This window comes from Globicephala melas, chromosome 9, assembly GCF_963455315.2.
Source record: "Globicephala melas chromosome 9, mGloMel1.2, whole genome shotgun sequence".
Lineage (NCBI taxonomy): Eukaryota > Metazoa > Chordata > Mammalia > Artiodactyla > Delphinidae > Globicephala > Globicephala melas.
In genome coordinates, this window is record NC_083322.1 from 22,233,266 (window position 1) to 22,258,154 (window position 24,889).

The 24,889-nt window shown below is 43.0% G+C and overlaps 1 protein-coding gene across 1 annotated transcript in view; it reads left to right on the plus strand.

Annotated features, from left to right (window-relative positions):
- The first annotated feature begins 14,360 nt into the window (after positions 1-14,360).
- UBE2H (ubiquitin conjugating enzyme E2 H) overlaps positions 14,361-24,889 on the plus strand; it is a 97,081-nt gene continuing 86,552 nt past the window's right edge. The window contains exon 1 of the mRNA XM_030853801.2: positions 14,361-14,858. Within this exon, the coding sequence (XP_030709661.1) occupies positions 14,806-14,858 (53 nt within the window). The 5' untranslated portion in view covers positions 14,361-14,805. The remainder of the gene's footprint in view (positions 14,859-24,889) is intronic.

Genomic DNA, 24,889 nt, shown 5'->3' on the forward strand with positions numbered 1-24,889 from the left:
CAAAGTGAGAGAGTGGCATGGACATATATACACTACCAAACGTAAAATAGATAGCTAGTGGGAAGCAGCCGCATAGCACAGGGAGATCAGCTAGGTGCTTTGTGACCACCTAGAGGGGTGGGATAGGGAGTGTGGGAGGGAGACGCAAGAGGGAAGAGATATGGGAACATATGTATATGTATAACTGATTCACTTTGTTATAAAGCAGAAACTAACACACCATTGTAAGCAATTATACTCCAATAAAGATGTTTAAAAAATAAATAAATACAAATAGAAAAAAATAAAATAAAGATATTTAAAAAAAACCAAATCATTATTGAACACCTGATTATATATGCCAGTGACTCTGCTGGGCACCAGGAATGTATTGTAAGAGAGATCTGGTTTTCACCCTCACGGAGCTTCTAGTACTGTGAGAGAGATGGACATCAGTCAATTAATTCCACGACGACAGTCATGAACTTTGGCATTCCACAAATATTCTAGTCTCCTGGTACTGACCAGGGCCTTGCCTTTGTCACACCAGCTGTATTCTCCAGCTACGGCCAAAGACATATTCAGCTCGAACACAACATCCTGTAGATCTCAGAGGATATCTTTCTTACCTCAACGTCCTACAGAGGCAAACTGTTAATGAACAAAATTAAGCTCATTTGGGATGGAAGGGGGTGTCATTATTTATTTGAATATTCTGGCAGTTGGCTGTCCAACCTTTCTGAAAATCAAGAATCTTACAGAGTTTTGCCCAGGAGTTCCACTTTATTTGAAATATAACGTAAGAAATTCTTAAAAATTAGTTGCACAAGCATGCAGTGTTAATTATAACAACGACAAGAAAAAGGGATATGAGTATCCATGAACCTATCAACAGTTAAACACATCCTTATGATGGAATAGTTTGCAACAGCTAAAAACAATAGGAGCAGGTACTCATGATGTAGTAAGTGAAAAAAAGTTGATACAAACTCATATATACAAGATACTTCAACTGTGTAAAAATATGTGAACATAAAAACAAAAATATGCCAAATATTAAGGCAGCTTGCTCTGGGAAACCAGATTAGGATGACTGTTACTTTTTTTCACACGTTCTAAGCTTTTCCCACTGGGAAAAAATCACTTTTAAAATCAGAAAAGGGTTATTACAAATGAAAAACAATAATTTCAGGCCTGTAAGCAGCTGAGGCTGAGTTTTGAATTCTAAGTTTTTCTTCCATTTTCCTGCTTCCTCCCTCTTCCCTTTGTTTCCATTTAAGGAACTAAGGGCTGGCAAGGTGCGGGTGAGCATTTGGTTCAGTAAGTTTTGAGGGGCCTCCTGGCACTCCTTGAAAATAGCAATCCCCAGGTCTTGGCTGCCCTCCCAGGGAGGAGAGCAGGTGACTCCATACACCACAGGGGCGGGGCAAATAGTTCTGTGACTAGCAGGGGAAGGGGGAGAGGGAAGGGGAGGAGGAGAGGGAAGGGGAGGGGGAGAGGAAAGGGGAAGAGGGACAGGGAAGGGGATGGGGAAAGGAAAGGGGAGGGGAGAGGGAAGGGGAGGCGGAGAGGGAAGGGGAAGGGGGAGAGGGAAGGGGAGGGGAGAGGGAAGGGGAGGGGGAGAAGGAAGGGGACGGGGAGAGGGAAGGGGAGGGGGAGAGGGAGGTTAGCTGAGGCAGGGCAATGAAGTCTCTGGGGTGGGAGAAGCAGAGGTGGCTCTGGGGACTTTGCCTGGCAGCTTCCCTGTGCTAAAGACAGGCATTCCCACCAACTACTGACTGTGCTCCTTTTCCTCCCTTTCAAGGTAGGGAAGGAGTATTTGCTAATTTGGGGTAACCTAGAAATCAGGAATGGAACAAGGGAAATATCAAGGATGATAGATAAACCCTGGCTGAGTCTGGGCTGGGTGAAGTGTTGTACCCATCTGGTAATCATTGGTAACTGGTAACCAGCCTCATTGTTAGGAAGAGGCCAGGCCTGTGGTTCTGAGACCTTTAGTGTGTTTCAGAAGCTCCTGGGTAAGGGATGTAGGAGGTTTAACCCCTGTTTTAATACTGGTCAAAAATCCTGGGCCAGGAGACAGTTTAGACAATGTAGCACATACTAGGATCCTTCCACAGTACAAGAGTGTTTCCTGTCTTTAATCAGTGCCAGTGAATATCAGAAAGTTTCCTTTTCAGGAGTTCAAAATTCAAGTAGCCCAGGGATGAACAGGGCTGCAAACAAAGGCACAGACAACAACTGAGGGCAGGAGGAGGAAGGTGAGGACTGGGGCCTCCTGGGGAAACTGGGATATTCTATTTAGAGGTGGGAAGAAAAGGAAACTGGCCTCAGGGGACCAGAAAGTCTACCACTAACTTCAAGGGAGACAGTTACTTATACGTCAAGGAGATGCAAATAATGAAGGGAAGGAAGAAAGATCTCTTAGGGGCTGGAGTGGAAAGGCCTGAGGGGGAAACTCTGGACACCCTGCTGTCCTTCCTCTAGCATGTGCTCTCATTCTCCCTTGTTGCCCTTTGCCAAATGATCTCCCCGTGCAGGTAAATTGGGTTTATTTCCCCAGAAGGGGCCACGAGAAGAAATAAGTTGTCTTCATTTTGTGTCACTGACTCTCAGATTCATTCAACACATATTTCTCTGACCTGCTTCTTCCATCAATAATTCCCAAACATTTCCAATTAGCAGGCCACTTCAGGAAAGGCAAAACAGCCCTTATTAAAGCGTGATGTATCTCAGTGCTTGCCAGACTTTTTCACGTCATGGCACACATCACGGTAAACTGTAATATTTATGTGACATGAAGGATAAACTGTGTGAGGCTGGACGCTGTCACCAGGCGCCAGCTGCTCCAGGGCTGTGAGGGTTCATCTCCTCCACACACCTGTAACCCACATGTTGGCACACTATTGGGAACCCCCAATCTGACACTTGGAGCCCAGCCACTAAAAAACAAAAACGCCTAGAATTAATAAATGGAAGTCATGTCTGTCAGCGACACAGCAAAGACCTAAACTACGTGTCTTAAGTATTGTGAGCACATTTTAAATTTATGTCCAAAGCAAAACAAGGGCACTTTATTTAAAAAATATTTATTTATGTATTTATTTTGGCTGCACTGGGTCTTCATTGCAGCGCATGGGATCTTCGTTGCAGCGTGTTTAGCTGCGGCATGGGGACTCTTAGCTGTGGCATGCGTGTGGGATCTAGTTCCCAGACCAGGGATCAAACCCGTGCCCCCTGCGTTGGAAACGCAGAGTCTTACCCACTAGACTACCAGGGAAGTCCCAAGGACATTGTAATATGATGTTGAAGTCCCTGGAGAGAGCCCGGGTGGTCTCTAGATGTCTACTCTAACATGGGGGGGAGTATGAGGGCTCATTATCATTACTGTAATATTCACAGGAATATCCTTTCCAACCACGACAGGTTCTGAACCAAATGAGAACAAGGCTGAAGAATGAGAAAAATTGAGATGAAAACATAGCTTTATTTCTGATAAAGCTGGATTGGAAAATGTGGCTGGTACCTACATCCAAACGGGCTTCCTATTTTTTCTACCCAGATTTAAACTTACCCACACAGTCTTCAGCAAAGCAGCTGGATTACTGCAGGGCAAACACCCCCATCCTTCCTGCCAAGACTGGCTGCTTACCCCATGGAGTGCGGGAGGTCTTGAGAATTCAAGTTATTTTTCCAGTACCATTCCCTCCCAGAGAAGCCAGCAGAAGTTTCTATTTAATGGGGCAAGGTAGGAATGCAGGCTGATGAAAACAGCCCAAAGAGCCTTTGAGGGTTTATAAACACTTTACCCTCAAGTAAATGCAGAGTTTGACTAGGCTTCCTGGAAAACAGAGCTTGGGACAAAGCCTAAGGGTTAATGTTTCTGTGGAGAGTTTGCAAGCCCAGAGCAGCAAGAGTGAGGAAAAGAGGTGAGGCCGGGAAGGAGGGGAAGCAAACACAAGGTTGTGCATTATCAAACTGGCTACGGGCCCACAAGAAAATACACAAAGTTGCTCACTCACTCACTTGGGATGTCTCCAGGGATTGGAAGAGTCAGTTGGAGAGAAAGAAGCAGAGTGAGCAACTGCCAGTCCCTCCCAGTCTCATCTCCCTTTTTGGTCAAAGTTTACCCCCTGGGGGTTAACTCCCCATGTCTGGGCCGTGTGAGCCCCTCTAAGCAGCTGCTGGGAAGCCAGAGGTTCCTGGAGGCCAGCTGGGTTGGACTTGGATGCTGTGCCCTGGCTCCCTTGGGGCAGTTGAGGTCACACCTGACAGGACAGCACAAGGACAGCAGCTGTGACTGCAGGGCTGCAGAAAGAAGCCAGCACCTCTCTAGCTGGGAGGCAGGGCAAGACGAGGCAAGATGAGACTGAAGAAAAGGTGGGACTTAGCCAATCTAGGAAGGTATATAAACTGGGTCCAGACAGTAACTCAGGAAAAAACTGTCTTTGATTCTGAAATTGCTCAGGCCCTTGATGCTCTGGGCAGTCAGATGTCTTTTTTTTTTTTTTTTTTTTTAACATCTTTATTGGGAGTCAGATGTCTTTTGACTGCAACTCTGGTAAGCGCTGGTTGAAAAAAAGGATGTGCTCTCTCCTCATGATGAAATGATGCAACTGTCTGCAAGGGCCCAGAGGCCTTGCAAATTTGAGCTGGGCCTGCAACCCCAGAGAAGCCTGGACCATTGTTCTAATCGCTGACCCGACAGCCAAAAACATGGCATTGGAACATCATCAGTTTTATATTTTTATGTGTGTTGTGTCTTCGTTGCTGCGCGTGGGCTTTCTCTAGCTGCGGTGAGCGGGGCTACTCTTCGCTGCGGTGCACAGGCTTCTCACTGCGGTGGCTTCTCTTGCTGCAGAGCACGGGCTCTAGGCACGCGGGCTTCAGTAGTTGTGTGGTGCACAGGCTTAGTTGCTCCGCGGCATGTGGGATGGAGCAGCATCAATTTTAACTTATTTATCTCAAGCTATATATGGTTTTATTATATTTTTAGATATAATTCACGTACTTTAAAATTAATTCTTTTTTTTAATGATGTTGGGAGACTTTTTGTTTGTTTGTTTATTTATTTGTTTATTTTTTGGCTGCGTTGGTTCTTTGTTGCTGCACGCGGGTTTTCTCTAGTTGCAGCGAGCAGGGGCTACTCTTGGTTGCAGTGCGCAGGCTTCTCATTGCAGTGGCTTCTCTTGTTGCAGAGCACGGGCTCTAGATGTGTGGGCTTCAGTAGTTGTGGCACATGGGCTCAGTAGTTGTGGCACACGGGCTCAGTAGTTGTGGCGCATAGGCTGAGTTGCTCCACAGCATGTGGGATCTTCCCGGACCAGGGCTCGAACCCATGTCCCCTGCATTGGCAGACAGATTCTTAACCATTGCGCCACCAGGGAAGCCCCTAAAATTAATTCTTTTAAAATATACAGTTCAGTGGTTTTAGATCATTCACAAGATTTTGCAACGAGCAGCACGATTAATTTTAGAACATTACCATTAACCCCAAAAGAAATCCCATACCCATTAGCAGTCACTTCCCATTTCCCATTTCCCATTTCCCCCAGGAAATCACTAACTGACTTTCTTTCTCTGTGAATTTGCCTATTCTGTATGTTTCATATGAGTGGGATCATACAATATGTGGCCTGTTGTGACTGGCCTCTTTTGTTCAGCCTGTTTTCAAGGTTCATCCACGTTGTGGCATGTATCAGAACTTCAGTCCTTTTTGATGGCTGATTAATAGTCCACTGTATGGATATGTCACATTTATTTTTCCGCTCATCAATTAATGGACCTTTAGGTTGTTTACACTTTTTGGCTCTTATGAGTAATGCTGCTATGAACATGCATATACAAGCTTTTTGTGTTTTAATTTCTCATGGGTACATACCTAAAAATGGAATTGCTGGGTCATACATTAACTACATGTTGAACTTTTTGAGGAAATGCCAGACTGTTTTCCAAGTGGTTGTACCATTTTACTTTCCAACTGGCAATCTCTGAGGCTTCTAATTTCTGCATATCCTCACCAATACTTATTGGTTGTCTTTTTTTTTTTTTTTTTTTTTTGCAGTACGCGGGCCTCTCACTGTTGTGGCCTCTTCCGTTGCGGAGCACAGGCTCCGGACGCGCAGCCTCAGCGGCCATGACTCACTGGCCTAGCTGCTCCGCGGCATGTGGGATCTTCCCGGACTGGGGCACGAACCCGTGTCCCCTGCATCGGCAGGCGGACTCTCAACCACTGTGCCACCAGGGAAGCCCTTGCCTGTCTTTTTGATGATAGCCACCCAAGCGTGTGAGAAGTGATACTGCACTGTGGTTTTGATTTGCATTTTCCTAATGACAAATAATGTCGAACATCTCTTCACGTGCTTAGTGGCCATGGAGAAATTTCTGTTCAAATCATTTTCCCATTTTTTGCTGTATACCTGAAACTAACACAACATTGTCAATCAACTATACTCCAGTATAAAACAAAAAGTTAAAAAAAATCATTTTCCCATTCTTAAATTGGGTTATTTGTCTATGTATTGTTGAATTGTAAGAATTCTTTATATATTCTGGATAGTGTTTATGTCAGATACGTTTGCAAATACTTTCTCCACTCTCTGGGTTGTCCTTTCGCTTTCTTGATATGTCCTTTGAAGTACAAAACTTTTAAATCAAAAAACATATGTTGATGCATATCTTTTTATTACTTTATGTATGTATATATCAATGTGTACTGTTTAAAACTGAGTTATAATTGACATATCATTATATTCACTTCAGATGTACAACATAGTGATTTGATATATGTATATATTTTGAAATGTTCATTTTAACCAAGAAGAATGTGATTAAATCAAAGCTATCATGGTAGAGTTTGGTAACATCCCTCCCCACCTTCTGCCATTGTGGGCCAGTCAGCTGAGGGCACATTTCCTGGACCCTTTGCCATTTGACCACTGGAGTAAGGCCAAGGCAGCCAGAGCGCCCTAGGGAAAACCAAACTGCTTCCTGAGACATTGGGAGAAAGTCAGAGGAGGGATATTTAGAAAGGAAAAGGGAACAGGAGCCCCATTTGCTCACTTTTTTCTTTTTCTTTGCTCAACTAAGCAAATTCATACACCTCACTTTCCCCTAATGCAACTTCTTCATTTCTCCCCCTGCATAGCAAAAGAGACTTGGCAGGCATTGAGAGGAATAAGAAAAAAATGGCTAAGTCTTTTCAGACTTAACCAAAAATTTTTTAAGGTCCTGACTTAATGTAAAGTATCCCATGTGTAACCTTCCTGGTATTAGGCAGTTTTCCCCACAGTCTATTGGGGGCGAGCTGATGAGTTCCCCAGGTGCCCCATGAGAGCTGGGATTGGAATTCAGAACCCCAGATTTTGAGGCCATCTGCCTTAGGGCCAGAGCCTCTCCCTCCCTTCCCAGAGAGCCAGATCGGGGCGCTGCGTGTGGAAGCCTTGACTCCACACATTCTGCCTTTTTTAAGAGCAAATGTCTGTTTTAGGCACAGAAAATACAAAGAGGAATAAGACAGCTCCTACCCACAGGGCAGTAGGGAAGCTGCACCAGAAACAAGTAGCCACTCCAACCACGTGACACACATGAAATAGAACTGCTGGGTACACATGGGCCCTGGCAAGCCTGCCTGTGACTCCAGCAGGTGGCCTCAGATGGGCAGCTGTGTCTGCCCTTGAAGGGGACCTGGACGTGCTGCAGCCCCACAAGCTGGAGGAAAGGGCTAGCCCCACATTTTTTGGGGCAAAATGGGGTGTCTGCCCCAGAGAGGGTAAAGTAAGACATTTAGTGAAAAGAAAAGTTGTGGCTCTTCAAGGAGAGGAGAGAACAGAGGGTGCGAAAAGATGGGAGAGGAGGGAAGAGGATGTTTGGTCAACAGTTGTTCCTGCTGTGACTCGGAGCAACAAGGAAGAGTAGGACTTTTTTTTTAATAATACCTTTATTGAGCTATAATTCATATACCATAAAATCCACTCTAAGTGCACAATTCAATGTTTTTTAGTATATTCACAGAGTTGTGCAACCATCACCAGAATTTTAGAACATTTTCATCACCTTGAAAAGACACCTGTGCCCCTTAGTGGTAACCCCGCTCCCCACTCTGCCTATTCCCCCAGCCCTAGACAAATACCGATTTACTTTCTGTCTCTATACATAGTTCTATTCTGCACATTTGACATAAAAGAAATGATACAATGTGGTCTTTTGTGACTGGCTTATTTCTCTTTGCATAATATTTTCAAGGTTCATCCAGGGTGAATCAATATTTCATTTCTCTTCACTGCTAAATAATATCTCACTGTACGGTTACACCACATTTTATTTATCCATTCATCAGTTGATGGACATTTGGGTTGTTTCCACTTGGCATCATGAATAATGGTGCTTATAAATGTTCGTGTACAAGTTTTTATATGGAGGAGTAGGACTTTCCAGTTAGTCCTTATCAATTATTTATTAACTGCCTCTTGTGTATATAGCACAGTGATAGGTGTAGGGGTGAGGGAAAGGATGTAGGAGGGCCGAGACCCAAAGAACTATAAATATAATTCCCCAACTGTCCTCTGACTAAAGAGATATAAAATCAAAATACATTAGGTGAACCTTCAGTGGATTCTGGCTCAAAAAAAAAAGCCGTAGAGGGGACAGTTAAAAACATCTGATTGTGGACTGGAAATTAGATGACATTAGGGAATCATTGCTCATTTTCATATGTGTGCTAATGATATGGTTATAAAGGAGAATGTCCTGATTTGCAGGGTATGCATGCTGAAGAAGTATGTAGGGTTGAAGTGTCATGGTGTCTGAAGGTTATTTTCAAAAATTTAGCAAAAAAAAAAAAAAAAAAAAAGGTACACACTTGACTACATGCAAGTAAAACAAATATGGCAAAATGTTACCAGTTGTTATATCTGGATGGTGGGTATTTGGGTGGTCATTGTACTATTTTCTCAAATTTTCAGCGTATTTGAACATTTCCAAAATAAAAATCTAAAAAAATTACAAAGCAAAAAAAACTGAAAGCAAGGTAAGGACATAAAAGTAAGTGGCGTATCTTTTAAAACAAGGTAGTCGGGGAAGGCCTCTGAAGGCAGGACATTTGAATAAATGCAGGAAGGAGGGAGTTGGCCATGAGGACCCAGGGGAAGGGCATTCCAGGAAGAGGGAACAGCCATCTCAGGGGCCCTGAAGTGGAAACGGGCTTGGTGTATCCCTGGACACAAGCACTGAGTGAGGCTGAGGGGATGTGAGGGAGGCAGGAGATGAGGTTGAAAAGGTAACCTAAATCCAGATTACACAGCATCATAGAATTAAGATTTTAGTTTAAGGATGACCTACTAAAGGACCATGAGTGGAGAGTTACTTGGGTCAAATTATATTTTAAAACATCTCTCTGGTTCCTGGGTGGAGAATAGGCTGTGAGGTGAGGGTGGGGGTCATAGTGGACAAGAGTGGAAACAGAGAGGCTGATAAACAGGATTTGTTGCAGATGAGCGTGGCGTCACAGATTAGGTGATGGCACAGGGAGAAGGGCTTAATTTTGGCAAATATGTCCCAGAAGGGGAGTTCTCACGGAGTTTGTTGATGGACTGGGTGTGGGAATGAGGGGAAAAAACAGTCAAAGGAGACTCCAAGGACAGTCTGAGCATCTGGCCAAATGGTGGCGCCATTTGCTGAGACAGGGAACTCTGGAGGGGAGGCACAGGCTTTTCCTTTCCAGAGGAACATTACTTTGGTTTAGAATGGCCTGGAAGTCTTTGTCGTCATGGAGGAGCTGGAATTGGGGTTGGGCCTTCAAAATAAGTTCATCAATGTCAACACATTAAGGTTTTCATGTGGGTTAACAAACAGGGTGGCACAGCAGGTTTGAATCCCGATGCTGCCATTTACTGGCTATGTGACCCTGAACAAATTACTTAACTTCTTTGAACCTGAGGTTCCTCATCCATAAAATAGGCAAAATAACAACTGTCCTGCCAGGTTGTTAGGTTGTAACACACCTTGGCACAGCGCCTGGCACAGAGTAGGTGCTCAACATATAAGGCTTCCTGCTACTCTATAGAGACCATTAGGAAGAACTAACTTTCTGAGCACCCAAAGTACTGCTTTAAGCTGTTTATCTTTTGTTGCCTTTTCAGCTAGAGTCGTCCTTTCTTCCTTTTAGTCGTGTGGTATTTGAGCATTTACTGTGTACCACGTGCAGTTCTAGGCATTGGATGTATTGCAGTGAATGAAACAGACAAAATTTCTGCCTTCATAGAGTTTACATTCTGGTGGAGGGAGAAGACAAACATAGCTAAGTAATATACAGCATGTAATATATGAGATGGTGATAAGTCTTAGGGAGAAAAGCAAAACAGGGGAGGGGAAGAGGAGGCACTGTGGTGGAGCCGGGACTGCAATTTTTTAAAAATATTTATTTATTTATTATTTATTTTATTTATTTTGGCTGCGCTGGGTCTTCATTACGGCATGCGGGATCTTTTAGTCGCGGCATGTGGACTCTTAGTTGTGGCATGCATGTGGGCTCTAGCTCCCCGACCAGGGATCGAACCCAGTCCCCGTGCATTGGGAGTGCGGAGTCTTACCCACTGGACCACCAGGGAAGTCCCTGGGATTTCAATTTTAAATCGGGTGCCCAGAGAAGGCTCTACAGAGAAGGTGACATCTCTGCAAAGACCTAAAGGAGAGAAGGGAGGAAGCCATGTTTTTAATCTAAGTGAAGAATGTTTCAGACTGAGTGGCAAGTACAAAGGCCCTGGGGCAGGAGCATACTTGGTATATCTGAGGAACAGCTAGAAGGCCAGTGTGGCTAGAAAGCTGTGAGTCAGGGAAGAGGGTAGGGGCAGCTCCTATAGGGCCTGGGAAGCCCGCAATGGCTTTGGCTTTAACATAGAGTGAAATGGGAAGTCCTTGGAGAGTTTTGAATAGTGGGGATCTGATTTATGGTTTAAAAGGATCACTGGTTTCTATCTGAGTGAATTCAGGGATTAAAGAGAGGAGGCCTGTTGGAAAGTGAGTGTATATAGTAATGATAATGGCTTAGTAGAGGTGGTGGGGAAAAGACTGTGGATATATTTGATAGCAGAGCCAACAGGATTTCCTGATAGATTCAAGGTACAGAATTAGAGAGAGGGGTCAAGGATTGTAAAGTCTAAGGCCTTTGGCCTGAGCAGCTGGAAGGAGGTATTTGGTTGAACCAAATGATGTTGCTGATACTTGACTGTTCTTGACCTTAAAAAAAAAAAAAAGGTTATTTCATATATTCTAACTTAATAGTGGCCATTTACTGAGAAGGGGAAAACTATGCGAGGAAGAGGTGGGGAGATTATCAAAAGTTTATTTTTGGTCATGAGAAGATGTTGAATAGTCAGCTGTATATACATGTCTGGAGTTCAGGAGCAAGGCCCCAGTCAGCAATGTATATTAGGGAGTCAGAGCATAGAGGGCAGTTAAAGCTCTGAGACTGGATGAGATCACTTAGGAATTAAATGTAGATAAAGAAGAACAGAGGCCTGGAGACCAAGCCTGGAGCCTCTAGCATTTCCAGATCACGGAAATGAGGAAGCAGGAAGCCACGACTGGCAAAACAAGGGTTCCAAACAGGGGTGCTGGCCCCGAAGAATAATGTAGGTGTGAAAAATTTCCCCAGCCTTGCTCTCTCCTTGAGCCTTGGCATTAGAGTATGTGTGTGTGTGTGTGTGTGTGTGTGTGTGTGTGTGCGTGCACCTGTGTAAGGGGGACATGATAATATCTTATCCATGACTAGATCTTTAGAAATTGCAACATCTCTTCTCCTATTTGATCTAAGCAAGGGTAATGTATGTGCTATCATTCCATTTTACAGATGAGTAAACTGGGACACAAAGGTTAGGTTACTTGCCCAAGTTACAACAATAACAGGTAGCAGCAGATCTGGGACTATGAGGGGGCATCTGTCTCCAAGTTCCACACTCTCATTGAATCACACTTGTTTGGGGGAGGTTGGTGCTTCCCCAGGGGGCCAGTTGCCAGAGGGAGCAAGCAAAGAATCCCATGGGAATGATAGCAGTGAAGGAGATACAATCTTTCCATCCTTTCTGTACAATCTTTCCATCCTTTCTGTTGCTGGCTGTTCTTGCACCCCACTGACTGCTTCTATGGGGAAAAATTATAACAGGGTTACATGGAGATGACTTGAAATGAGCTTTAAGCTTTTATTTCTTGGCAGCAAGGAAACTGCTGATATTATTGCCCTCTTGAGGGGTCTGGACCTGTGATCTCAGATACCAAGAGCTCCGGATTTAAAATGAACCTATTTCTCAACAGAAATGGTCAAATGGAATCAGGAAGCCTTATTTGGGGGACTTTCACATTTGGCGGGGATACTGATCAATTCACTTTAGTTTTAGAGCCATTGGGTTAATAGGGACCTTTCAGAGATAGAGCAGCTTCTGGGCTGGGCTCTTCAACTCACTCCACCGAATGATGGGTTTCATCTTACTCCCTCTTAGTGTCTTGCTCAAAGCAATATATTCTCTGCAAACTTGTTTTCTTGCCTTTGAGAAGCTGCTCCTGAGATCAGAGGCTCCATTGGTCAAGCTTGGCCCTGCCCTGGGGAGAGATAAACAGGCCTGAATACATTTCCCAGATTGCAACACTGACGCGTCAGGCAAGCCTTGACAGCTGTTCCCTCACAGCGCCCCTGGTTGTCCCCGATAAGGAAGAACATGGCTCATTCCAGGGTACTGCCTTGTGTGCACACATATAAACAGACACTTCCAGGTCCCGGTGTTGTTTTAGAGCAAATTATTGACATTCTGAGTGGCTGAGACACTGGGGGGAAAGGTGAGCACAAACTGACTCCGCTCAAGGGAAGTTCCAGGTCCATAAGAAAAAAATAAGTCAAACCAAGACTGTCATTTGGCACCACTTTGGAGCCACTTTTTGAACCTACCTGGTCAAGGGCAGGCTCAGGAGTCCTCTGAAGCTCTGGAAAGAGGAGGAAAGGGGGAGGAAGTCAGAATAAGGGAGGTGGATTTATGAAGGAGCAGACGTCGAAATGCCCAGAGAGAAAAGTGTCTGGTAAAAATGTGAACATACCTTCACCACAAAGATCGACACTGTGACGTCTTTAAAAAAATACCAAAAATGGGAATTCCCTGGTGGTCCAGTGGTTAGGACTCTGCTCTTCCACTGCAGGGGGCACAGGTTCGATCAGTGGTTGGGGGAACTGAGATCCTGCATGTCGTGTGGCGCAGCCAAAAAAAAAAAATTAAATTAAAAATACCCTCCCCCCCAAAAGTGAATGCTCTTCTTCTTAAATGACATACAAGTGTATAAGGGGTGGGGCAAATGGGGGATTAATATTAATAATACCATCAGTAATATCATCACATCTTGTAATCAACACTTCACGTTGTCTTCATAAAAAGCAATTTATAGTTTACAAGGGGCTTTCACATTCATCTTTTCCATTTATTCCATCAACCCACTCGAGTGGGTAGGGCATTATAAGCCACATTTTACAGATGAGAAAACTGAGGCTTGGGAGGATATAAGCAATTAACTGAGGCATAATTAAGAGCTGGGGAGGGGCAGGTTTGTCCTAAGTAACCCAGGGCTAAGATACTTACTAGGAAGGGTGATTCCTTTTCAATGACTGCTCAGAGGCTAAATCACCATGGCATTCTTAAATAGAGCAGCCTCACCTTCCCCAGTGTGGTCCAGAACAAGTCTCTCTAACTAAACACTCCTCTGATGATTTTTGCTTAGTACTTAGACCACAGCATCATAACATCTGTGAAGATTAAAGCATCACGGGAAAATCTCTATATCCACCCTATGCCCTTCTTTCTCAAGTGTCCCATCCTTGACCAGCTCTTTCTGTTCTGGAAAAAATAGCTTCAGATCCTTTAAGTCTGCTACCTTGGTCTCAGGTGGAGAGGAAACGTCCTTATTTTCATAGGACATTATGGAAGCACAGGACCCACCTGGAGCGGTCAGGCAGGTGTTTTGAAAGTGCTGATGCCTACTGGAATCTTCCAGCAGTGGTTCTCAAACTTTGGCCTGCATCAGAATCATCTGGGGAGCTTGTTAAAGACTTGGATGTCCAAGGCCCACCCCAGACCTTCTGAATCAGAATCTCCTACCCTAAAACACATGAATATAATAATACTTCCATTCTTTAACCATTATCGTTTATGATGATGATAACAACACTGGCAGTTGAGCTATTAAATGAGTGGGGGAGTTGGGGGAGGGGGCAGAGAGCTGGGAGGGCAGGAGAAAGAGGAACTACAACTCCCAGAATCCCTCGAGAAAGCCCACGCTACGGCCGCGGCGGCCCACCCCTTTCGACAGCTGGGCCCGCCCCCCTCCGATGACGTCACAGAGGTGACGTCACGGCGCCCAGAGCGAGGCTGGGGTAGAGAGGCCGACTGAGCTGGAGTCGTCCGCTTGTCGTGGGGGCTGCTAGGGAGCCGGCGAGAGGGTGAGCGGGCGAGCAGGCGAGTGAGCTAGCGCAGGCAGGAGGGAGAGTCGCGCGGCGCAGAGGAGCGCCGGGGCCGGGCAGCGGAGACTCACAGCCAAAGAGGGGCAGCCCGAGCCGGGCGCCGCGGGGTCCCCACCCCCACTCGGCCGGACGGTGCCCGGTGTTCCCCCGTGCGGGGGGCGGCGGCGGCGGCTGACGGGACCGGTCAGGACCGCGGGGGTGTTGCCACCTCCACCGAGGAGCCGGCGCGGCCGCGGGCTCCTCAGAGCCGGGGCCCGGGGCCCGTGACAGACGGGCCGAGGAAGGGAGAGAGGCGGCGGCGGCGCAGGCGACGGGGAGGCAGCGGCGACACCATGTCATCCCCTAGTCCGGGAAAGAGGCGGATGGACACGGACGTGGTCAAGCTGTATCCTTCGTGGACTGGGAATTCGGGCTGTACGTGGGGGGCGGTTTGGGGATGCCCAGGGCACCCCCTGAAACCTAAGCAGGGGCCCAGGGGCACTCCAGGCCACTGTCCGAGGCTCCCTCCCCCATCTCCCTCCCCCTAGTGCCTACGGAGGCTCCTTGGCACCTCCCAGGAGCCGAGAGCCTTCTCAGCTCCCCCTTTATCTGCAGCACCCCGAAATGTGCGTTGTTCCACGCTCTTTCCTCACCCCCAGTGCCCGTGACTTTTCTTCACGACGTTTGGACTCCCAAGTAGGCCTTTCCCCCCCCCACCCCCCAGGACCAGCCGTCTCTCTTCACTACCGAGCCCACCTTCTTTTTCCTGTTTGCTCGCTCTGGATTTAGGGACTCGAGGTAGAAATTCCCGAGAGCGAAGAATTCCCTTTCTCCTTTTCTTGAGATGCCTCCACTCCCTCCACTCACAATGCTTCTTGAACTGGGGTAACTCAAGTGACCTCCTTTATCCCTAATTCCTTTCTATATTAGGAAGAGAGTAGTCTGCTCAGTGCCCCCTCTTGTAATAAAGAGCTCTGAGTGTTTTAAACCAGAGACCCCTATTAAGCTTTCTGGTTCTTAGAAGAACCCCACTGTTTTTCTTCCTACCGACAAAGCCTATCCCACCCATAGTTGTATATGGTGAGGACCCCCAGTCCCTCCAGCAAGCCACCCTCCATATTGTGGCTATGACAGCTGAGGGGGAAGGAGAGAAAGAGGATCTCCTTGACCAAATAGCCCCTGTACTAGCCACTTAAGCAAACTCTCCATATGAGAATAAGGTTCTTGGGGAATAATTGCCCTGATCTTGCCAAGTGACACCCTCTATTTTTCTACTCCTCCCCCGCCCCCCCTCCCCAACTTTATGTACTTTGAAGGTAGCAGTGGGAAAGCTATAACTGATAAGAGTCCTTCAGGCAGTGGTTTTGGTTGGAGTCCAGGCTGATTATTTCATGACTAGCTTGAGAAATTCGCGAAGGTTCCTGTGACAAATCGAGACATTTTTGGAGGGGTAATTTAGAGAGTGGGGGGAGAGAGGAAATGAGCCCAGTGTTCTGAACAACTAATCCCTGGGGAGAGGGGGACCCGGGGGTGGGGAGTGGTAGTGTGTGAAACGCAGTTAAAAAGTCCTGTCTCCTGCTTCTGTCTCTCCCTCGCCCCCATCCCCCCACCATTTCCCCCTGTTGCAGGGTTTTGTTTATATAACTCAAGTTGTTTGGCTAGATTCTTCAGGTGAATTCCTTCTTTATTCCTTTTATTGTTGCTGTTTTTGATTGGATGTTTTACCTGTTTGTAGAGATCAGTGATTATTGTTAGATACTCAGTTATGGAATTCGCTGAAGTTTTTAAAAAGTAGATTTTGCATTTGGTTTGGAAGTGGGGGATGGGAGGGAAGTTGCCTGGGCAAGTGATTTTTTTTTTTCCCCCACCATAATCTTTTCAGGAATAAGGTGTTTTTCTCCTCACTCAGCAAAACTTGATTAGAAATTAGGAACAGTAGATGAACTTCTAAGTTTTAGGGTTTGAAGTTGAGAATTTTGGGGAGGTGGGAGTGGGGATTAGAGAGAAGAGCAAGTAATAAAGTATATATTATGTACCAAATATATGTCTAGGCACAAGTGAAATTGACTCTTTATGAGCTGTTTGTGGCTGTGATTGAGTTTTGTCAATGTGTGAATGATACCAGTAACATTGGCTTTTCATAAGGTGGCAGGATAACTTGTAACTATGGCTGTGTGTACAGTTTACACAAAGCAATATCGGGTTTTATTTTTGTTTAGAAACTAGGAAATGACATGGTGGCAGAATCTGAGTTATTTTTATCTTGAATTGAGACTTGCTGTCACACCTAATGCAAATTTCTACCTAATGTTTAATTGGGATGGGGCTGGGAGAGAGAATTCCAGCTGTCTTTGATCAATGTCAGGTTCTCAAATTGTAGACCTATATATTTTTTAGAAGACTGAGGATAAAGGGTGAGGCCTAACTTGACCTGATGCCTTTTCCATACAGTGCCTTTTGTTCATTTAGTAGTTGAGGCATCTAGAATGATTACCGTATTTAGGAGTCGGGGTGGGGGGGGGGGTGGAGAGGGAGAGGAAAACAGACAAAGAACAGCAGGGTGTCTCTCTTTTTTTTCTTTCCCTAAGTGGCTTATTTCATAGCTTATTTTTAGTAGAAGATGAAGAAAGGCATAGATGCATTGGCCTTCTGTGCTTTCCCCACCTTCCTCCTTTCTGACAAAAGAAAGCAGAGGCGCTTTAAAATCATAGATGTCTGAGGTAGGAGGGCAACAGTCTCGGGATTTAAAAGCCAGGGGTTATCTTTGTTTCGTGTTTGTTATTTTCTTGTCTAAGTTCAATTTTTTGTATTTCCTTTTGTGTGTGCATGTGTGTTGTGGGCGTGAGAGATTTTCTGGCCTCCTTTCTCTGTTGAATTCACATTAGTAGGCCCAAATGGAGACAACAATTTTTGAGCAAGGTACACTTACCACAGAATTTAAGCAACACACTACTAAAATGAATACAATGGTGTGAAAGGGCTGAGGGTTGAAAATGAAGGAAGGTGTAGAGGAAGTAGAAAAGGTCTGAAGGAATGTACTTGCTTTTTGCCCCTCAGTGCCCCTTGATTTCTTTGGTGTGGAGGCTGATAGCTGGTTTCCTTGCAGTCTCCTGTTTCAGCCCATTTTTGGATGTCTGCTGAGTGTAATTATGCCACCACGATTTACAGCCTGGCAGGGAACCTGTATAGTAGGAAGGTAGTGGTGTGGGGGGTAGGGAGAAAAGAGGATGTGTAACTAATTGGCCACCGCCTTCCACCACCACCTCGTTAGGTTCTTTTGGTCTCTGGTTGTTGTTTGGAGTCGGTGATATTTCTTTTGTGACGGGTTGGTAGGAGGAGAGCTGACTTCCAAGTTATGGAGGGAGTGAGTGTTTTGCACCGATGCACTTAATAATCTGCTGGGCGAATATGTTCTGAAACTCTGACTCATTCATTGTTTCTCTTCTGATCCTTTGCTGAGGGTTGTGCAAACCTCAAACTGAGGTACATGACTTGGGCCCTGTAGGAATGTGTCCCAATCAAGAAACTTGCAGTGAGCCCAAATCCTGTGGAATGGTGGTTGAATAGTGTTGCCAATTGTTTGCAGAGTGAGGTAGATTGGTGATAACTGTGCTGTTCCCACCCTGGCAAGCTTTGGGGTTTCCATCTAGAACCCGGCTGATTATTTAGATTGTCTGAGAACTGGGACTCTGGTGACCTTAAAGCGTGATTTGCCCTAAAGGAATATCGGTTTAAGTTCTCCTGGGTGGAGGAACAAACAGCTCAGATTACACGGGTTTCCTTGTTGGTGGGGGTTACTCGTCTCACCCTGTTGCACAGCCTGGTGATCCTTTTATCTGTGAACCAGTGGCCCCTGCTGAAGGCTGGAGCTGCTTGTTTTGGAAAAGCGTATGCAGGCAAAAGGCCGCAGGCACAGCTCCTCACAGCTCATTGGCTGCTCTGTTACTACCCGGAAAAGGAGGAGGGGCGGAGCTACCAAACAGCTGATGGAGTGTGTGACCAGAGTGTGTTTATATACAAAAGAAGCAGGGGCTGGGGAGGCCTTGTGAGTGGTGTTACAGGATCAAGTGTGTTTTCAAGGGGTAAAAAGAGGAGAGGAAAACCTGACCTGTTAGAGTACAAGAAATGTTCAAGGTTAAATCAGAAAAGTGGATCTGATAGTAATGGGGACTTGGCATACACTGTATTTGTTATTGGTGTGAGATATTGGAACTTATTTTTATAATACCAAGAGTTTTCAAAGAGTCCCTTTTTTAGAGGGAGTGTGGTAACTTAAACCTGGATGGCTACCAATTTAAATTTATTTAACTGACTCCTGCAGGAATTCAAAAGTATGGTAGAAATGTAAGCTTCCCCTACAAAAGCTTTAAGAGTAATAATGGTCAGGAAAGGGCAGTGTCTTATACTAAATTCATTAACAGCGTTAGTGAATCTTACAGAATGCTGGTTGTCTGCCTTAGGGTTTCAGAAGCTTTCAGTAGTAAGTTCATCCCCTCAGACGTTTCCGTGCCCTCTTTGTGCCAGGCTTGGGGCTAGATGCTGGGGGTTTAGTAGTGAAAAATTTGGTGTGTGCTTATGTAACTAGTTAAACAATTTTTGAAAAAATCAGAGTACCGACTGTGTTTATAGCAGGTGAGCACTGTATGTATCACCTTGCCTTTTGAATAACTTGTATTTACTTTCAGAATTGACTTCAAGAAATAGAAAGTTTAAAGTGACTTTTATGTTGATGGGATGTATGGGGATCTATATTTCTGTTCTTTAAAAGATTGATGTTAAAAACTGAAACAAAAACAAACATTAAAAAGTGTAGCCATTTGTCTTTGACTTCAGCTTTGGTATTTTGCTGTTAATCAGTAGTTTAGTAAGTATCCCTAAATTAGTAGTCTTTGTTGCTCTTTAATTTGTGCTCAAAGTGTAGACTGTTCTGTTATCTTTTAACTAGCTCCAGTGTCAATTGGGAACCTGTGGTTTGCCTTTTATTTCCTGTGGTCTCTGTTTTACTGAGATGATGAGATGGAAGGTAGAACAGTTTTATGGTCTTCAAGCTAAAAGTTAAAGCTTTGTCAACTCCCAGTGTTCTGAATTTGTCTTCTCTGCCTAGATTTTGGTGACAAATATAACATACTGGTACTTATTTTGGTTAAGCAGGAACCTACATGAGTAAGCGTTCACAGGTTCAGAACATCTGATTCCTGCAGTACAGTTCTAGTAAACTACACACAAGCCTAAAAATTCAGCTTTTAGGGGAAAACAATCTTTGCAGATGTGACCCATAAAAATCCCTTACCCTGTGTGTGTGTGTGTGTTTTAGAAGAACCTGGATTTGTTGATTTTCTAGTATTGTGCAGTTTCCCCAGCACCTTGACCTGCATGTTATATCTATATATTAAATGTATATATAATTATATATATAATTTGATATCTTATCTCAGTCTTACCAGATTTGATGTTTCCAAGAATCATGGGAGTTTTAGGCATGCAATTCAGACCTGCAAAAGTGCTTACGGTGTAATAGCTTTTTAACTGTAGACCTACAGTGTACATTTTAGTAAAGTACTTTAATGAAAAACTTAATTGGATTATACAAGTAGTAAGATAATTGAGGAAAATATAAGTTACAAATATAGGTTCCCCCCAGGATGTATTATTGTCAACCTGTTGATCATACTGTATGTGCCCTGTTTTTGCTTAATATTTTTGCAACTATTTTTCCCATTTAAAAATATCAGATTTAATAAATAGCTCATGTAATATGCCATTCCATGCCTGTGCCATTGATTTAATTCTTTGCCATTTTTCTGTGATAAATAAGATTGAAATTAACATCTTGTGCATAAGGCTTTTCTTGCCATTTTGGATTATTTCTATTTCCCAGAAATGGGATTCTAGATCAAAGAAGGTAAGCTTTTGAATTAAAATATTTAATTAAAAATCTTGGGGCCCCACACTCAGTGGGCTCTCACTTTGTTGTGTTTTAGTTGGTCATTTCAAAACTGAAGCAGTCAGCCTGGCGTGGTGATGAAAGATGAGTTCTGATCTCTATTTATTTTCACGTTTTTTTGTGATAATAGTGATTTTTGAATTAGGGATACTTTTGTACTTCTCAGAGTGCCTACTGTGAGTTGGTAGGTTAGACATAATACATTCATAAGCAGATAGATCTGACTGGCAAGAGCTGTAGAATTAGTTTTGGTGACTTGATTTTTTTTTTTTTTTTTTGCTTTTGTCTTTTATTGAAGTATAATTTGGTAAGTTTTGACATAAGTAGCACCCATGAAGCCTATCACCACAATCAAGATAGTGAACATATTCATTTTCCCCAAGTTTCTCTTGCCCCTAGGTAGTCTTTCCCTACACCCGCCCCCATCAGATCAGTGATCTGATTTTTGTCACTGTAGATTATTTTGCATTTTCTAGAATTTTATATAAATGGAATCATACAGTATATACTCTTTTTGTGTGAATTCTTTCCTTTGTGTGAATTTTTTAGATCCACCCATGTTGTTACCATGTAGTTCTTTCCTTTTTTACTGCTGAGTAGTATTTCATTGTATGGCTGTACCACGATTTGTTTATACATTCACTTCTGTGGACATTTGGGTTATTTTCTGTTTGGGGCTATTACAAATAAAGCTGCTGTGGATATATGCTTTCTTTTCTTTGGGGTAAATATATAGGAGTGGAATAGCTGGATCATGTGATAGGTGTAGGTTTAACTTTTTAACAGGTAGCTTGAATTTAACTTTTACTGATGATGGTCTCTATTTCAAACACAATTATGTTGTGACATTGAATTCCTGTTTCAATTGTGTGTTTTAAAGGAATCCCATTAAATAGCATGATCCTAAGCACTGATTTCTAACCTAACTGTCAAAGCTAGTTTTGTGGATGCTCTTCCATTTCCCCCATTCAAAATTACTGAATTAAATTTTCATTGTGAAATATTTTTGTTTTGTGGCCCTTTGAAGTGGTACTTCAAGAATTATGGTCACAAATAACTTTTATTTTTGCATTTGCTAGTAAGACTATACTTTCTTGGAAAGGTAAGCACACTTTTTGTTGATGGTACCCTTTTCTTGCTTTTTGTAGAGTATTGATAAGAATTTTTTAACATTAGTTTTACTTAGCACCTCCAGTTACATTTACAGCAGTTTAAAAATATTTACATAGGACTCTGTTAAGGTCTGAATAGTATCTTCAATTTTCATATGGACTAAACTCGGGTAAAAGGAACCCACAGCAACTCAGTGGCAGAACTGGAAACAGATTCTAAGAGGGCATCCCTTAATATGTATTCCTGGAATCTTTTTTAAAGTTAATATTTAACAAAATGGTGGGGCTTTTTGTTTTGCTTTTTTACTTTTTGGCATCCTATGTAAATTATTTTATAAGTTAATTATTAGACATCGCCATAGTGAAAAATTAGACATTGCTTTGTAAAACTTGTTACTGTCACATTCTTATAAATTACAAACATTTGAATTTAGATATAGGAGTTTACATGCATGTTGCTTAAAAAGTTAGGAGTTTACATGCATGTTGCTTAAAAAGTTAACATCTTATTACTGACAACTGGAATTTTTAGCTTGGTTAACAAGAAGAAAGACAACCTGTTTAATGTTGGAGTCAGTGACAGTTTATTCGGTGGGTAGACTTTGGTTCAGTCCTCAAACACGAGGATGGTGCTCTGAGCATATATATATTAGAGTGTATTATTTCCAGATTGCCGAAGTGTAATTCAAGTGCAATGTAGAAATCTTTGAAAACACAGAGAAGTCACTGTGTACTTTTGAGAGGCTGTTGTTACTTTAGTGATTCTCAGGTGGGGTATGAGAGGAATTGTTATACTTTTATGGGGGTGCTAAGGTTATTAAGGTTTCTTCTTGTACCTCATCAGATGCTTGGGAAAGGTGGCTGGTTGTTTGCAGACTGGTGCTTGTGGGGGCACCTGCCCAAGCCTGGCAGAACCCAAATCCTCAAGAGCCTGTGGAAAGCCCCACAGGGCAGTTCTGTGCACATGAGGGATGAAGGATCCTTTCCGCCTTCCGGTGCATTTTAGGTGTCTAGGGCATTGGGTAGGTGGTTTGAATAGGTGCTACTGATCTTTTGACCTGGCCCTGCAGTGAAGTGAGGGAGGAGTAGGAAACCCATGTGAAGTGGAGAGGCTTGACTGGACTTTGTCATTATCAGGACAGGCATGGCTGGTGGGTCTGTCTTTGGGTTCACAAAAGGTACCTGGGCTGTAGCACTTGGAGGGACCATATTTAGGGATCAGGGAATGGAATCTTTATGTCTTTATGTTCAGATTCGTGGAGGCATTATGTATCAAAGTAAGAGATATTCCCTACATGTGAAATTGTTATTAATGTTGTAAATTATGCATTTTCTTTTTAGTCTTAGGCAAAGTATTTCTTTTTTCATGTATTATGTTTTTATCATGCACACTTTTCAAGGTTTCTTGGATTATGAAATCTTAGTTGATGTAATATAAATAGAAAATTAGATACAGTGTGTGCCTGGTTCTTGTTACTTCATAAGCAATTGGGTTACTACTCAGCTTAGTGAATATAGATTTAGTTGTTTTGTTCAAATGGTCCAGTATAACTTTGGTTATCTGAATATTGCTTTTTAATCAGTTGACTTTCTACTGTGTAGACAGTTGATTAATTCAAAAATTCGGGTAAACATTTCCATTGTAGTGTCTATCTGTAGAACGTTGAGTCGGTTAGACTTGTGTTCATAAGAGATCACCAGGCGTGATATAGTTAGATATATTGTTTTATGGTCTTATAGACTACTGAATGTTTAGTACCCTTTGGCTAATCTATTTATCTAAATCTGTAAATAAATTAGTAAGTCTCCTTGGCAACAAAGCTTGAAACTAGATCACACTTTTTGTTTCACTCCAAAGGAAAGAAACTGGATTGGCTTTTTTTCATTAACAAATGGTCACCTTAAGAGTCTCACAGCTGGGAATTGGTACTTGGTCAGTTCACTAATCCACACTAAGGCTCCTACAATGAAATCATCCCATGATGATTTCTTGGGCATTTCGGATCTTTATTACAAATTATATTTACATTGAAATGGATGAACACAGGAGGGAAATGCATTTTAAATGCTTGTGGCGTTTTCTGACAAGAGGAGTTTTAACTGTTTATCTTAATTTGGTCGCTGATCTCAATGTTGCTTTAGAGTATATTTAAGTAAGTATATTAAAATATAGAACATAATGTATATTTGATCACAGAATTACTGATCTTGGCAACACAATTTTGACATTATTAGCATCTGTTGATTTTGCCAACTAATTCATTCAATTCACCAGAGCTGCCATCTTGATGATGATAAGAAAAAAAAAAACCGAAAAACCCTGCATTTTGCCTTTCTATTCATTTGTATCCTTAGAGACTAAAAAAAAACAAGGTACTTTTAAATCAGGTTTGTTTTATGAGTGGAAGAAGGAGAGGAAGTACACCTTTGAGTGTGTTCTTTTTTTTTTAACAACTTTATTGGAGTATAATTGCTTTACAGTGCTATATAACAAAGTGAATCAGCTATACGTACACGTATATCCCCATATCCCCTCCCTCTTGTGCCTTCCTCCCACCCTCCCTATCCCACCCCTCCAGGTGGTCTCAAAGCACCGACTGATCTCCCTGTGCTATGCAGCTGCTTCCCACTAGCTATCTGTTTTACATTTGGTAGTGTGTGTGTTCTTTAGTCTCATTATCTGGATTGCTGCTCTTGAATGCTAGCTTTGATTATCAAATGACATATATTTGAGTATACCTATATTGAGTCATTCACCTTTTTGTGAATACTTAACTTGCTTTTCTCTTTCTACAGGCTCTTGGGTTAGAATAGTTATTAGGTACCAGATTCTATCTGTCTTTGAGTAATTAATGTGGCTTTTCCTTTGAGACTTAGCTAAGAGTTTTGTAACATGTTAACAGTTATATATCAGGAAGACTATATTGGTGGCTCATAAAGACTAATTTCTTTTCATATATTTCAGTCTGTATGTCTTTTTTCTATTAGTGTGCCTAGCTTATACTTTGACTAATTTCTAGAAATCAAACAAGAGAGTTAAAATTACTGGCAGGAAAGTACACAAATAAACCTTTGGAGAGAAAGTGTTTCCTTAATTAAAAGTAGTAGTGAGGTCCGGTTCTTTTTCCTAGAAGTTTGAAAATCAGACTATACTTGGCCTATTTCACTTTGTGCAATTTGGCAATTATATATCAAACTTGAACTTACTTATGCTAAAAATGTATAGTAGCTTACAACTTTGGTATCCATTCTCTGAATGTAAAAATAGGCTATGCCTTAGATTTGTCTTAACTCTCTGTTCAGTGAAGTGAGACATGATGGACCTTGGCACCTGAATCTTGCATTCTTACACTTTAAAGGCCCTTGTCTCTCATTGCCTCC